This window comes from Poecilia formosa, unplaced genomic scaffold (genome assembly GCF_000485575.1).
Source record: "Poecilia formosa unplaced genomic scaffold, Poecilia_formosa-5.1.2 Scaffold64, whole genome shotgun sequence".
Taxonomy (NCBI): Eukaryota; Metazoa; Chordata; class Actinopteri; order Cyprinodontiformes; family Poeciliidae; genus Poecilia; species Poecilia formosa.
Window position 1 is genome coordinate 1,379,717 of NW_006800003.1, and position 13,049 is coordinate 1,392,765.

Consider the following 13,049-nt stretch of genomic DNA (forward strand, 5'->3'; position numbering starts at 1 on the left):
CAAACTTGCTTAACCAGGCCGTAGATCACTTCATCCAGTGTGCGTTCGTGTTTGTTGCCCTTTGAGGGACTCTCCAGTTTCTGAGCCATCATGCCATCCATTAAGTTGTTTAAATGTTTGGTTCCTGAATTGAGTTTAAATGACAAAGCACATGTTTTGCTGCGGATTGCTTTGTGTGTGCCTGGAAGTGATTGAGTTGCATCTAAGAATCAAATGATTCAACAGAGGAGGAATCAGAACGTCCATCAAACGCAGTGATCAACTTCCACCGTGAAGCTCTGGGATTGTGATTATGCCGATATAAAGCAGCTGTTTCCAGCAGTGTCTGTTTGTTTTGTGTGAGGGAGGGAGGGAGGGAGGACGAGAAGGCTGTGGATAGGATGTCATCCTGGGCAGAACTGGTCAAACTGAGAGCCTTAACCATAAGCGTAAACAGGCTGTCCTACCCCAGCACGGTGTGGAAGTCCCCTCTCCGTCTCCCATCGCTGTGGTTACTGGCACCACAAAGGGTCGGCACTAAAAGTCACGATTGCGTCACGGTTAAAAAAATAAAATAAAATAAAAAATTGTGTCTCGTTGCTGTTCGACAGGGAGACCACACACGACATCGAAGGGAAGACCCAGCTGTATAATGAGATCCGGCGCAGGAAGAAGGAGAGGAAGGAGAAGAAGCGGCAGAGGAAGGGAGACGACTGCAGTCTGCCAGGCCTCACTTGCTTTACACACAACAACGACCACTGGCAGACCGCTCCCTTCTGGACATGTATGTGTACAAAACCACACGTGTGACTTTTTAACTCGTTCCACAGCTGGCCTTTTGCGTGCTCTGGTATTTATACGACGGTGTCGATTACCTTGCAGTGGGTGCCTTCTGTGCTTGCACCAGCTCCAACAACAACACCTACTGGTGCCTGAGAACCATCAACGAGACCCACAACACGCTCTTCTGTGAGTTTTCCACCGGCTTCCTGGAATACTTTGATCTCAACAGTGACCCATACCAGGTGCGTGAAGATCCGTCTGCAGTCGTCGTTCTGTGTTGCCGTTGTGACTCCGAAAGAATTTTAAAATAGTATTGCACAATCACTGTCTTGTTTTAACCTTTGTATTCTTGGCTAGATCTACCACAAAGTTAGTTTAACTTTTGAAACGGTTTCAGAGTCAATCATGTTGAGGAGCAGTTTTTTTTTTTTCTTTTGTTTTACTTTATTTTATTTTATTTATTTTTTTGTTCTGTACGTCTGAGCATGTCTTTTTGTGCCAGGTAACCAATTGAAGATATTCCTTGCTTTTTGAAGCAGTTAAACACAGAGACTAAGCAGGTTGATGACAAAGTTTATTTACTTCTCATTAGGACTGATAATTAGAAATGATCAAGAGCTCAAGTATTATCACACTAATATTTTTGATGATCAAAAACAGAAGCAAAAAAAAACACTGAATCGCCAAAATCGCGTGGCAAGAACAATTTCAATGTGGAAGTGGCTATTCAGCATATTAGCTCGATCGTCTGATTAAAAGTCTAACCACATCAAGGTTTTGGTGGTAGGAGGTGAACAATAATGAACTCCAAGTTATCCACCTGTGAGCCATCAGCTGAACCACAAGACGTAAAACTGATAAGATGTGCCTTTTTCTGTACCATCTTTGCAGGTTTCTGTCTTTCCTGACACGGTTATATTGAGGGATGTCCTGTTAAAGCTAGGTTGCAGTTATCATTTCTTGCCCAGGCCTTTGGGTGGCTACCTACGTTTGATCCAAACACGCAAAAAAAAACAAAACAAAAAAAAAAAGTTCTTATGTAAAATCATTAAGTGTGTTTGAGCACGTCAGAGGTATAAGATAGAAAAAAGAAACTTGTCAGGAAACTCACGCAGCAGCTGACAAAAATGACGAGCGCACAGAGCAGAAGGAGGAAGAAAAAAAAATTCCAACCAGATCTCGACACGATGTTCAAGCTTGTTTTAGATTTGATCAGACTTCTCTTCTTGCTTCTGTTTTTTTTGTTTTTTTGTTTGTTTGTTTGTTTCTTACTTATTCCATCAGAACTTTGCTCAGAGCAGCTGCCTGCTCCTAACATCCTAACATCAGGTGATGTTAGGAATCTGGAGGAAAAAAAAAATGAGCCTGATTTCATAACACAGCCAGTCAGAATGTAACACAATTTTTAAAGCACTTCTTTAAGTTTGGGGAGATAATGGCGTAAAAAGAAAAAAGAAATCTGTAAATAAAATAACCCTGGTTGGAAGCAGCTGCTTTTTCTTAAATTGTTTCACATTAATATCTCAAGAAGAAAAGAGAAGTTATAAGCAATGATGAATTGGCTTATTTCAAAAGCCTACCAACCTTTAAGATGATAAAGGTTGGTAGGTTGAAGAGCCCTGTGTAAACAGTTTTTGATCTCAACACCTCAAGATCCGAGGAACAATAAGAAGATTATTTCAGTTTGATCTGAAATCACGGTGAAGACTTTTTCAAAAGTCTTGGCCTAAAGACTCGATATCACTCTGAAGCTCTATTCACCATGTCGTTACTGTTTTTGACATTTCGAAGCAATTAAGTTTTGAGAATTTATGACTGGTCATTTTCTACCAAGTTCCAGGAAGAAAAGAAAAAAAAAGCACACATGGAGACAAGCAGACAAAATGTAAATATCTTTGCACGTTCAAACTGTATTCACAGCTGACGAACGCAGTTTACGCTGTGGATCGGGACGTCCTGAACTCTCTCCACGCGCAGCTCATGGAGATGAGGAGCTGTCAAGGGTACAAGCAGTGTAATCCTCGGCCTAAAGGCTCGGATACGGGTAAGAATGCTGCCGTCTGTTTGGTTCGTGTCTTATTGTCATTGGGTGCATACGGACGTTTGAATAAGGGGTTTATACTGGTAGCTGTTACCTCACCAGTAGTGACGAATATGATTTACATCTAGATTTAGTTTGGCAGTCGTTATGCAATGCTGCATTTGTTGATGGTTGTTTTTAGAGGGTTCCCTCTTGTGTCGCGGATCTGTTTTTAGTTTGGACGGTGTGTGTCTGCACATCCACGCATGCTGCATGTGTTTGAAAATAATCTACTCCATATCGAGTGGTAAAATTGCAAGTGAAGGTTTTTTTTTTTTAAGAGATTTGTGTTTTAATATTTAAGTCACTGTAACACATACACTCTTGACTTCTCTTTCAGCTCTGGATCTTTCTGGTTTTTCTGTTTTGTTTTTGTTTTTTTTTTTCCTCGAGGATATGAAGTTGTAGCCTGTCAATAGTCTAAAGCTGCGTTACAGTCGTCCATTCTGGCCGTCTTCTTCCTTTCCTGACTCTCGAGTGTGTGAGAAAACTGTCAATGTCGTAACTGGCAGCGTAGTGGTGGAGGTGGTTACTGCGTAATGTCACAATGACGTAAACCTGCAGCGTTTGCGTGTGGCACGAGCTGCCTGCGATGTTTATGGCCCGACGGTAAAACCACCTCATCTGTAATTAGCAGCTGCATAATGCAGTCACGGAGCAGCCAAGCTGTGCTCCAAAAAAACTCATTTCGCTCCTAGCATGACGGACTCGTGTCGCAAAACGGCTTTGGGGGCTCTTACTTCAACTGGCTCCCGTTCCTAGAATCAAACGCCTCTTCTGTTAACCAGGAAAATGACTGGTAAAGTAACTGTTTACCATTTTTTTTCCCCGTGAAATACGCGATTAAAACTTAATGGCGAGAGTAAATGAATGCAGAAATCTCACACCTGCATATTTTATCTAAAAGAAGAAGAAAACCATTTCATTCTCCGCTTGTCAAATCCAGTTTGCCCTAAATCAATTTCTACCTTCCTTCCATGTTTTCCTCCTTTCATACCCAATTCTCTTTCTCTCCTTAGTTCTCCAGTGTTTGCGTTTCTCTATAGCGCTTAGCAGCAGCGGTGCATGAAGAAAAGCCTCAGTGTGACTGATTTGTTTCCCTCCTACGTCCCTTTTGACTCAAGGCATTAACAATTGATCACTGTTATCTTTTCCAATCAGGAGGTAAAGATGGAGGAAGCTATGAGCCACACAGGTACCCAACAAGTTTTGTTCCTCTTCAGCAGCTTTTTTTTTTTTTTTTTTTTTTTTTTTCTTTAACACCTGCATGGGTCGAATTTGCCTCATTCCCACTAATACATCCATCCATGGGGTGCTGATGTTTCATCCGTGGCTGCATGCTGGGAACATGCTAACAAATCTCAACAGAACGTTGTTTTGTTGTTTTTTTTCCCCCCTTCCTCTGCGCACAGACTTTCTTCACTTTCATTTGCTGCATTTAAGTGCAGCCACTTGGAAACTTGCAAGATCATCTCTGCCCCGTACTTTTTACACATTTCCTTCCATGTGTAAAATATAGAGTTTTTCCACAGTATAGCATGGCCATCTGAAAATAAAAATACAAAGCTGTAGAGTGCATGTCACCAAGTCATCCAGTCACACGTTGTTACACTAAGAGGTAGGAACAGGTTGACGCTTTGGGGTGATTAATGCAACCTTTCTCTCTGCGCCTCACGCAAAGAGGACGGGACTTTCCGTCACCAGGAAGTCCATCCAGTGTTGCACCCAAAGTGTGAAGCTATTCCTCTAACCTCTCGCATTTCATGTAATGCCTCCCGTAGCCACATAAGCAAAACATCATCCCACCCTGTGCAGGTGTAAAATCTAGAGATGCACTGAGACATGTTCAGCAGTTTTCGATTTGATTTCCCAGGCAATCTGAAACTCCAAAGTTCAGTCGCCTTCAAAACGCCGAATGGACCCCATGTAAACTCCACTGAGTCACGTTCAGAAGACTCTTCTGTCATGGTAACAGGTGTATGCAGATTGGACTGCTTTTACAAAATAAATCCCTCTTGGAAGCCTGGTGAATTCTAGCCTGGTACCGAAATTGGATGCCACCTGTGCGATAAGTGGGAGGTCATGGGAATAGCAGCAGACGAGCCCCAAAGGACAAGGCCATGTGACCTTGATGGTCTCTCAAGAAATTGAGACCTTGGGTCTTAATGAGACAACCTGTATAAATAAAAGTAAAAAGAAAAAACGACAACATCAACGAATGCTGCGGCGCAGAGGCAGTCAACATTCTGCAAAGTGGATTAGCTGCAAACTTCAGACCAATTAGACTAGAACAGTTCATAGAGACCTTCTTGGAAACAAAGGTCTCTTAATGCCTTAACGTATCAAGACATTTTGCTCTGGGAACAGTGTGGAAACGGCACTTTCCATTTCAACTTGATGTCACAACAAGGTCCAGTGAGGACATGGACGAAACGGTGGATTAGCTGGACAGATTAAATATTTATAATTTTGTCAAATCTGGTTTGTAATGCCACATGTCATCCTTTGAACTTCATGGAAATTGTTGGCATGTTGGCAGCCGTCTCTGGAAATCTCAGTTTTGAATTAAACTTTAAGAGAAATCCGATTTGCCAAAAAAAAGAAAAATGAAAAAATCATGACTATCAGCATGGCGAAAGCTTTATTAAAACAGGAGCCGGGAAATCGGACATCCAGTTCCGCTCAGTGCATCTCCAGTAACATCACAACCAAACCAGCAGTAATTCATGTTCACTCATAGCCATATGCCAGATGTAGAATTGAAACTTTCTTGCATTGTGACCCCTCTGACACCTGCTTACCAGGCGACAGCAGCATCGAAAGTGGTCAAAGACGAGGCCGAGCCTTTCCTTTCCGTGAGTCCCTCAGTTTATGTCCAGCCATCTCGTCCTGCACTATACTGGAATTCCTCTTAAGCAGAGATGCCAATCCTAAGGGGCGCTGATCCTGATTTTCCTTTTCTCACATTTCTATTTGCAGCTCTTGTGTGCTTTTGCAGCAAATTTCTTTTCTTATTTTTTCTTTCCTGGCTTTTTATTTTTACTTTGTCTCCTTTTTTGGGGGGGCACATGACATTCAACAGCTTATTTTCCTGTTTTCTTTTTTCATGGGTTTATTTTATTCCAGGTATCTTTGCTTTGTATCTCACTTTAATGCAGGCCTGTCTTTATTCAGTGCCATAATATTCAGTGCTTTGCAAAAGGTTATTCATGCCTCTCGGACTTTTTCACTTTCTGTCATTTTACAACCTCAAACTTCAATGTGTTTTATTGGGATTTTATGTGGCAGACTTGAACAAAGAAGCACATACACAGGAGAAGAAAGTAGATTAAATGTTTTTTTTGGGGGGCGCGGGGGAGGAGGTTTGCTAGTTTTTTCAAACAAAAAACAAACATGATGTGTATTTGAGTAAGTATTTACTCTGATGGGGCCGTTTTAACTCGTGATTTTGTTTTGATCCAAAACCTCCACTGTATCTCTGATTTGTACTTTATGTTTAGGGTTTTTCTTACCACTCTAGAGGGTTTTTATTTGTAACAACTATTGAAAACCATCTAACATTTTCCTTCCATGTCACAAATGTGCTGTGTGATCTGCTACATCAAATCCCCCCAAAAAATACATTATTTATTTATTTTTTTGGGGGTTGTAGCATGAAAAACTGTGAATGAGTTGGAGATGTGTATTTTTCATGAAGCACTGTATTTACTGCGGGGCTTTAGAGTCTTAGTCTGTAATGAATGATTAAATGTCTCTTTGGATTCTCTAAAAGAGCAGAATGCTTTCCTCGTTTGTGGCTTGAGCTCAGTGTGTGTGTGTGGCGTCTTGATCCTGTGCTGCTTTGAAGTGAGCTTGTTGCTTTGGTGCCACAAACCCTCTGCCTCTGCTGCTGTAGTCAGAACCAGAAGCCGGGCATGACTGCATGCATGCTGTCTGAATTGAACTCCAAGCGTCGCGCCTCCTCATTTCTACTCCCGACCCCTGAAAATCTTCTTTTCTTTTTTTTTTTTCTTTTTTGTTTCGGCAGCACACAGCCAGTATGGGAAGGACGACAGGGTTAAGCTGCCCAACTTGACAGACGAGGAGGTGAACTGGCAGGAACTGGAGGATTTGTATAGCATAAACGAAAGCCTGTATGAATGTAGGCCTGACTACAGACCCAGCCCGGACAACTGGGCCAATTTCCAGAAGGATGTTGATAAAATGTTTGCACTGCGACACGTTTTAAACCCATTCAACCGAACTCTAAAGCTCGACGACTCCACCCTGCCAGAGCTGGGCTCTGGGGCCGGGGGTGGAAGCCTCAAGGAGGCCAGCGGAGACGAGCCGGCCTCCGCCAGCGTCGTCCGGCCGGCCTGGGCTTCGGAGACTCGACTCGCCACCCCCGGTCCCAGCAGAAAGCCACCAGCACCTTCAAAGCCAGACCAGAAACTGGAATCTGTTGTAAACGACCTTCCCGATAGCCTTGAGAACGGACTCGAGGAGTCCTTGTCGTCGAGTCAGCGCAGACCCGAGGTCACCCCGAGCGACGTGCGGGCGCGGCAGCTGGAGGAGCTGGAGGACGAAACGTTCAGCGGGAACGGACCGACTGAGATGGAGGCTCGACACGACGGCCTCATGCGCACGCACAACAGCCTGCGCGCCCAGTCGGACCCCGACCGGCAGGTCCTGGGCTCCAGCCTGGACCCTGAAGACGAGGAGGACATTTTCCAGGCTCAAGGCTATCTCCCTCTCTCCCCACAGACTCTGAGGCCAAAAGTGCAGAGCACCACCACCACCACCACAAAAAGCCCAGCCATCACCTCCCCCACACAGACTAGCAGCACTCAGACTGTCGGGGTGGTCCTAAAAGCCCCACCCCAGGCCCCGCTGCCCCCGAGTTTGGACTACGAGGGAAGCGGCTCGGTGACTGAGCCCTCCGCGAAGACCCTCTGAGGCAGATGGGTGGCCCCAGTAAACCTGCCGGAGATCCGCTAAAGACACTAGTTAGAAGATGATCTGTGCAGGACAATTCAGATTTATATGACGAGTCATAAAGTTATTTTTCTACTGGTGCCAACATTTATTAGGTAACGGTGTTACTGATAAATGCGTGTATAAAAAAAAAAAGAAAAAAAGTATATATATATAAATATATAAAAGCCTTAATGCAGCCAAACTGCAGTTGCTATTAAAGATGATCATTTCCATAAAGAGACTGAATATTGTTTATGAATATTTAATGTTGTTCTACAGAGACAGTGGGAGGTGAAATCATCTCAGCAGCTGAATAGGTGATTACAGAGTCACTCTGTGGTCTTCAGCCCAGTCACAGGACCCTCTGAGAACTTCACCGCGTCAACGCACAAACTTGTTTCCATTGCGACCTCAGAGCTCATAAATTACAACAAAATTGGACAACAAGAAAACAAAAGGCGGGAGTGTGGATTTGCCGTTAGCATTTTTTCCTTCAATGCGTCAGTCATTTTAGACCAGACAATCATGAAAGCGTTTACTTTAGACTGTTGTCGTGTAGCGCCGGTTAATCAGCCGCAGTCATATTTACAGACGAAAACAGCAAAGCGTCGCCGTTTCTGATGATGTCACTAAATAATCACTACTGTAGAGGATGACGAAGGTCTCCGATCAGCCGGAGTTATAACACTCACCACATTTAAAGGCACCCCTGGGTGAAAGGTTTAAAAAAAAAAAACAAAAAAAAAAAAACTAAGCAAACTTTAAAATATATTATTCAATCGCAGTAGCATAATCGAACATTAGAAAAAAAATCAAACATTTAACTGTAGTATCTTTTAATTTAAACACCCAGGATGATCCATTTTTTGTATTATTTAAAATGCCACAGATTTTCACGCAACCCTGTGCCCTCTAACCAGGTTAACCGGGATCTTTTAGGAGAAACGAACACGGCGTAGGGTCAGTGATGCTGCGGGTTTAACCAGTGCTCATGCAGTGCTCTTCCACATATTTTTTTCCTCCATGTGCAAACGACGACAAACCTCGATGGCTTGTTGTTGAAAAGATTGATCGTGGTCTCGTCTGAGCAAATCGCACAGCGCCAGTTGTTGAAATCATAGTTGCACTTAGGAAAATATACGTCTGTTTGTAATGATTATTCAGAAAATGTTTCTTCCTGGTACGCTTCTTAAAAAAGGGATTTAAAAAATGCCTCTCGTGGTTGTTGTGAAGGAACCCAAGAGATCAAGTTTGTTTTGGTTTTCCTCGTGAGCTTTGGATATTTTTTATTTGTTTTTACCTTTATTACCATCTGTTAGACCATCTCGTCTCACTAAGACTTCCTTGTCACTTTTCTATTTTTTTTTCTTTTTTATATATTTCTAAATTGTAGCTGAGAAGTTCCTCTTTTTTTCTAGCAACTGACAATTCTTTTTTTGTTTGGAATATTTTCTTAATTTGTGGCTTAGTGAAATGGTTCTCGTGCCATATGTGTAAATTAAGAAAAAAAAAAAAGATCTCACATTTTGTAGGATTTCATTACTTTAAATTTTTGGACTCAAATTAAAGGTTAGATTTTTCTACTTTTCTATGTAAAATTATGCAACTGCAATAAAAAAAAAAACAACCTTTTATGCATCTTCACCAGGGATGATGCATGTTGAGGCGGCTTTACGTGTGCAAATGGGAACATTTAAACATTTTTTTTAAACTGAGCTCTTTTTATATGACAGTATATTTTGATCTAAAGCAACCAGTTGAATAATGTCCGAGATGTATTTAGCTTTAATCTTATTCCACAAAAAGTCTCATTCTGCCTTCTTGACGACCAACTGTGGTTTCAGGAAAGCCATGACGCTGTCGCTGAAATAAACTGTTAACTTGAAGCTCTGCCTCCTCATTTGTCTATGAACTGCATGTTGTAATGACTCCAAACAAACTGATCTTTTTGTTTTCAGGTTTAATGACTATAATCAAGTATTGAAGGCATTTGTAAACCAAGCGTTCACAAACATCAATTATACTTCTTCTGCTGAGGAGCCCAAGAGCAACTTTCAGAATACACCTTCAGGTTTTTGTCCAGGAAAATAAATAAATCAACCTGTGGTCCAAACGCTGAAGAGGGGGACAATGCATTAAAGCCAAAACTCCGGGGTTGGCGTGAAGCCCTGTTGTGCAGGTAGTCCAGAAGTTTGTACAGAGAGCAGCACACTGAAGTTGAAGGTGGTCTGTGGATGTCAGACATCAGTGCAAACATTGTGTCGCCATCGCTGCAGGATGTTCTGCTCTTCTTTGCTGAAATCTGGTGAACTCTGTTTCTGCTGCACAATCAGATCTTACTTTACCCTGGGAGAAAAAATTTAAACGAGGTCAAATTTGGATGAGGACCGAAGAAGAGTAGAAAATCTCTCCTGACAGAGCGGGGACAGGCTTTTTTGATCACTGACAGCTGTAATGACTTTTTATTTGGATAATACTCTTCAGTGGTTTTTTTGTTTTGTTTTTTTTAATACCGTTTTGTTTTTTGGCTTTGTCTAACTTTGAAGTACAATGTCATGGATCGGTCCATTGATACATTTCTAGCTATAAATGAGCTCTATAATAGGTATTGTTTGTTTTCATTATTTACACAATGACCATGTATGGATACCTTCAAAAAAATTGATCCACAATAATACAAACTTGAGCCTTCAACCAGACAATTTGCGCCAGACAAATTCTCAATGCGTTTCAGAGAACAAAACATAATTAGAAAAATTATGTAAAATTTTGTTTAAACCAAAACTAAGTCTGGCTTTCCAAGTACTATAATTTACCTTTTGGATCGACTGGATAGACTCAAAAATAGAATCACTGCTGCCTCTTTGCAAAAAAATTACTTTTCCTACAAAATAAAAAAACTGATCATCTAGTAGTCTTCAAATAAAAGTTTTAGTAAAACTGGACAGTTCACTTTAGAGAATTTTTTAATTTAACTTTTTGCAACCATGATTTCTCAAACACACAGAAGATCTGAAACCGTCGACATTCACAGGCTTCTCACAGAAAAAAATGGTTTTGTCCACTAGATGGCACCAAACAACAGAAGGTTGACTCCCTCTCTGGATAGTTTGGGTCATGCTCTGCTGCAATAAATCTTTAAAAGTCTAGACAGCTAAATAACAACTATGTACATTTGATGGCCACTGGAATGGAGGAGCTTTTATAAATACAAGGCCAAATATGATACCACTTTTTCCAAACCTGCATTCACATATTTAGGATTTACAGTAGCTTCAGCACATTGTGAGAAATCTCTTGTGTAGTTTAGTTGTTTTTTTTGTTTGTTTTGCTTTGTTTTTTTTGTTTTTTTTGCTTGGATAGTATAATTTAGTGATGTGCTATTGGTGCTTATCTGCTTTAAGCTACATGGTTAAGTTGGTGAAGGCGATCTTGGATTCTTCTGAGGCTAACATTAACCCTGACAGCCAGACCTGCGTACTGGACTAGCCGCGGCGGCCTGAGAGGCACTGTTAAGAGAAGACGACACTGAAATAAATCTGAGAAACTTGTGAACAAAAATACAAAATCTAATTCTGTCATATTTGAAGATGTGGGAGCCACCATGACAAGACGGAGGCTCGAATCTAGAAGGAACAATTAGTTAAAAATTAATTAAAAAAAGAAAAAAAACACATGGTGTGTGTGGTGAAGGATTGAGAGGAAAGGAGCAGTATGTCGATTTTTGCATAGTACAGAGTGTCTGTTGTGCTTTAGACGCAGTGTTGATGACTCTTCTGCCGTACAGAGGTTATAATGCCCCGTCTGTTAACAGTAGCACCAGTTTAATGTTCTTACATCGTCTATCCAGAGTGGCTGCAGCTGATGATATGCTCAGTTTCTCCCATGAATTGATGACCAGCCCTTTCGGTATGGTGGGCGCACTTGTCGGTCCTGTGTAAAGCAGACGCCGTGTTGTGCAGAAACAACAAAACAGGAAGGCACGTGTCACGACGAACAACCCGCTGCCCCCCCATCCATCAGACGTGGGCGGAGCCTCTGTGGTGGTGCGGCAGCGAGACGGGAGGAGGTATTGCTTTGAGGCCGTTGCCCGGGCAGCTCAGGCTGCTGTGGCCGCGGTCGAGCAGCATCGCCACCGGCACGTCGGGCCGGGGCGGGATGAACACGGGGCAGGAGCGCGTGCGGGCGTGGCTCTTCCGGCCGCCGGCGTGGCACACGAGCTCACTGACCGTGCCCAGGGGAGGCAGGTGTTGGCGCCAGCGCTCGGCCTGCGCCTCCTTGTGCTTGATCGAGTACCAGGTGAGGAAGATGAAGACGAAGCCGACGAACTTGAGGCTGGCGGCCAGGCCGAAGTACACGAAGCGGAATGAGGTAACGTCGTACTCCCAGCAGGAGCCGTGGACGCCGCAGTCCTGCTGCCACAGCATGCAGGTGGTGTCGATCACGGCGCCAAAGTAGATGGGCGTGGGGATGTAGGCTGAGGAAGGGGAGAGACTTGAGTTGATGAAATTTTCATACCACAAATGAATCGAAATTTAACTTTGGTCTGATAAACATTTCTTTGGTAAGCCTTTCTTTTACAGTCCCAAATTTGGAATGTAATTACCAAGTAAGTACCTAATGAGTTACAGTGTTTTACTATGTAATTAAGACCAATTTTAGAGAATAATTACCGACAAATTATTGCTTAACAGTGTATAAATTACCCAATATGTACCAACCGTGACGGTGGTTAATTACCAAGTAAGTTAGCACCTACTACGTTACAGTGCACTACTGCATAATTATGTCTAAATTTAGAGCATAATTATATACAAATTACTGTTCAACAGTGCCTAAGTTACAAAATATTTACCAGCGGCTTATGCAGTAATAAGTACAGTGTTTTACTATGTAATTAAAACCAATTTTAGATGAGCATTGAGCTTTTTGGCAGCAAACACTCCAGGTGGGTTTGTTTTGAGGCAAAGGATGTATATTTGGAAAAATTGCTCTGAAAAAAATGCCAGGAGATTTTAAAGAAAATCTGGTGGATTCACAATGGGTCATTATTGGGTCTTACAGTTGGGAAATTATCTACTATATATGGCCAAATCAACACAGATGTGGTTCATCAAATGAAATTAAGCTTTTCTGGTGGCAATCTCAGACCTAAATCCCTGCAGAAAAGCCGTGTGATGAGCTGAAGAAGGGGAAAAAAAAAAAAAGAATGATCCAGATTTTGCAAAGCTGAATAATTAAAGATCCCTCA

General features: G+C 42.2%; 2 protein-coding genes across 7 annotated transcripts in view; one reads left to right on the forward strand and one right to left on the reverse strand.

Moving 5' to 3' along the window:
* The window catches only part of sulf1 (sulfatase 1), an 81,324-nt gene extending 71,640 nt beyond the window's left edge, over positions 1-9,684 (forward strand). For 4 of the 6 annotated variants that reach the window (XM_007554575.2, XM_007554574.2, XM_007554577.2 and 1 more), the window contains 4 exons: positions 591-763; positions 862-1,004; positions 2,683-2,806; positions 6,870-9,684. In XM_007554575.2, coding sequence (XP_007554637.1) covers positions 591-763; positions 862-1,004; positions 2,683-2,806; positions 6,870-7,777 — 1,348 coding nt within the window. In that variant the 3' untranslated portion in view covers positions 7,778-9,684. Of the gene's footprint in view, positions 1-590; positions 764-861; positions 1,005-2,682; positions 2,807-4,003; positions 4,038-5,646; positions 5,698-6,869 lie in introns of all 6 variants that reach the window. The other 2 variants (XM_016672675.1, XM_007554578.2) reach the window with 2 other exon arrangements.
* Positions 9,685-10,280: 596 nt separating this feature from the next.
* Positions 10,281-13,049, reverse strand: part of slco5a1 (solute carrier organic anion transporter family member 5A1) — a 37,116-nt gene continuing 34,347 nt past the window's right edge. Inside the window, exon 10 of the mRNA XM_007554573.2 lies at positions 10,281-12,275. Coding sequence (XP_007554635.1) covers positions 11,818-12,275 — 458 coding nt within the window. The 3' untranslated portion in view covers positions 10,281-11,817. The remainder of the gene's footprint in view (positions 12,276-13,049) is intronic.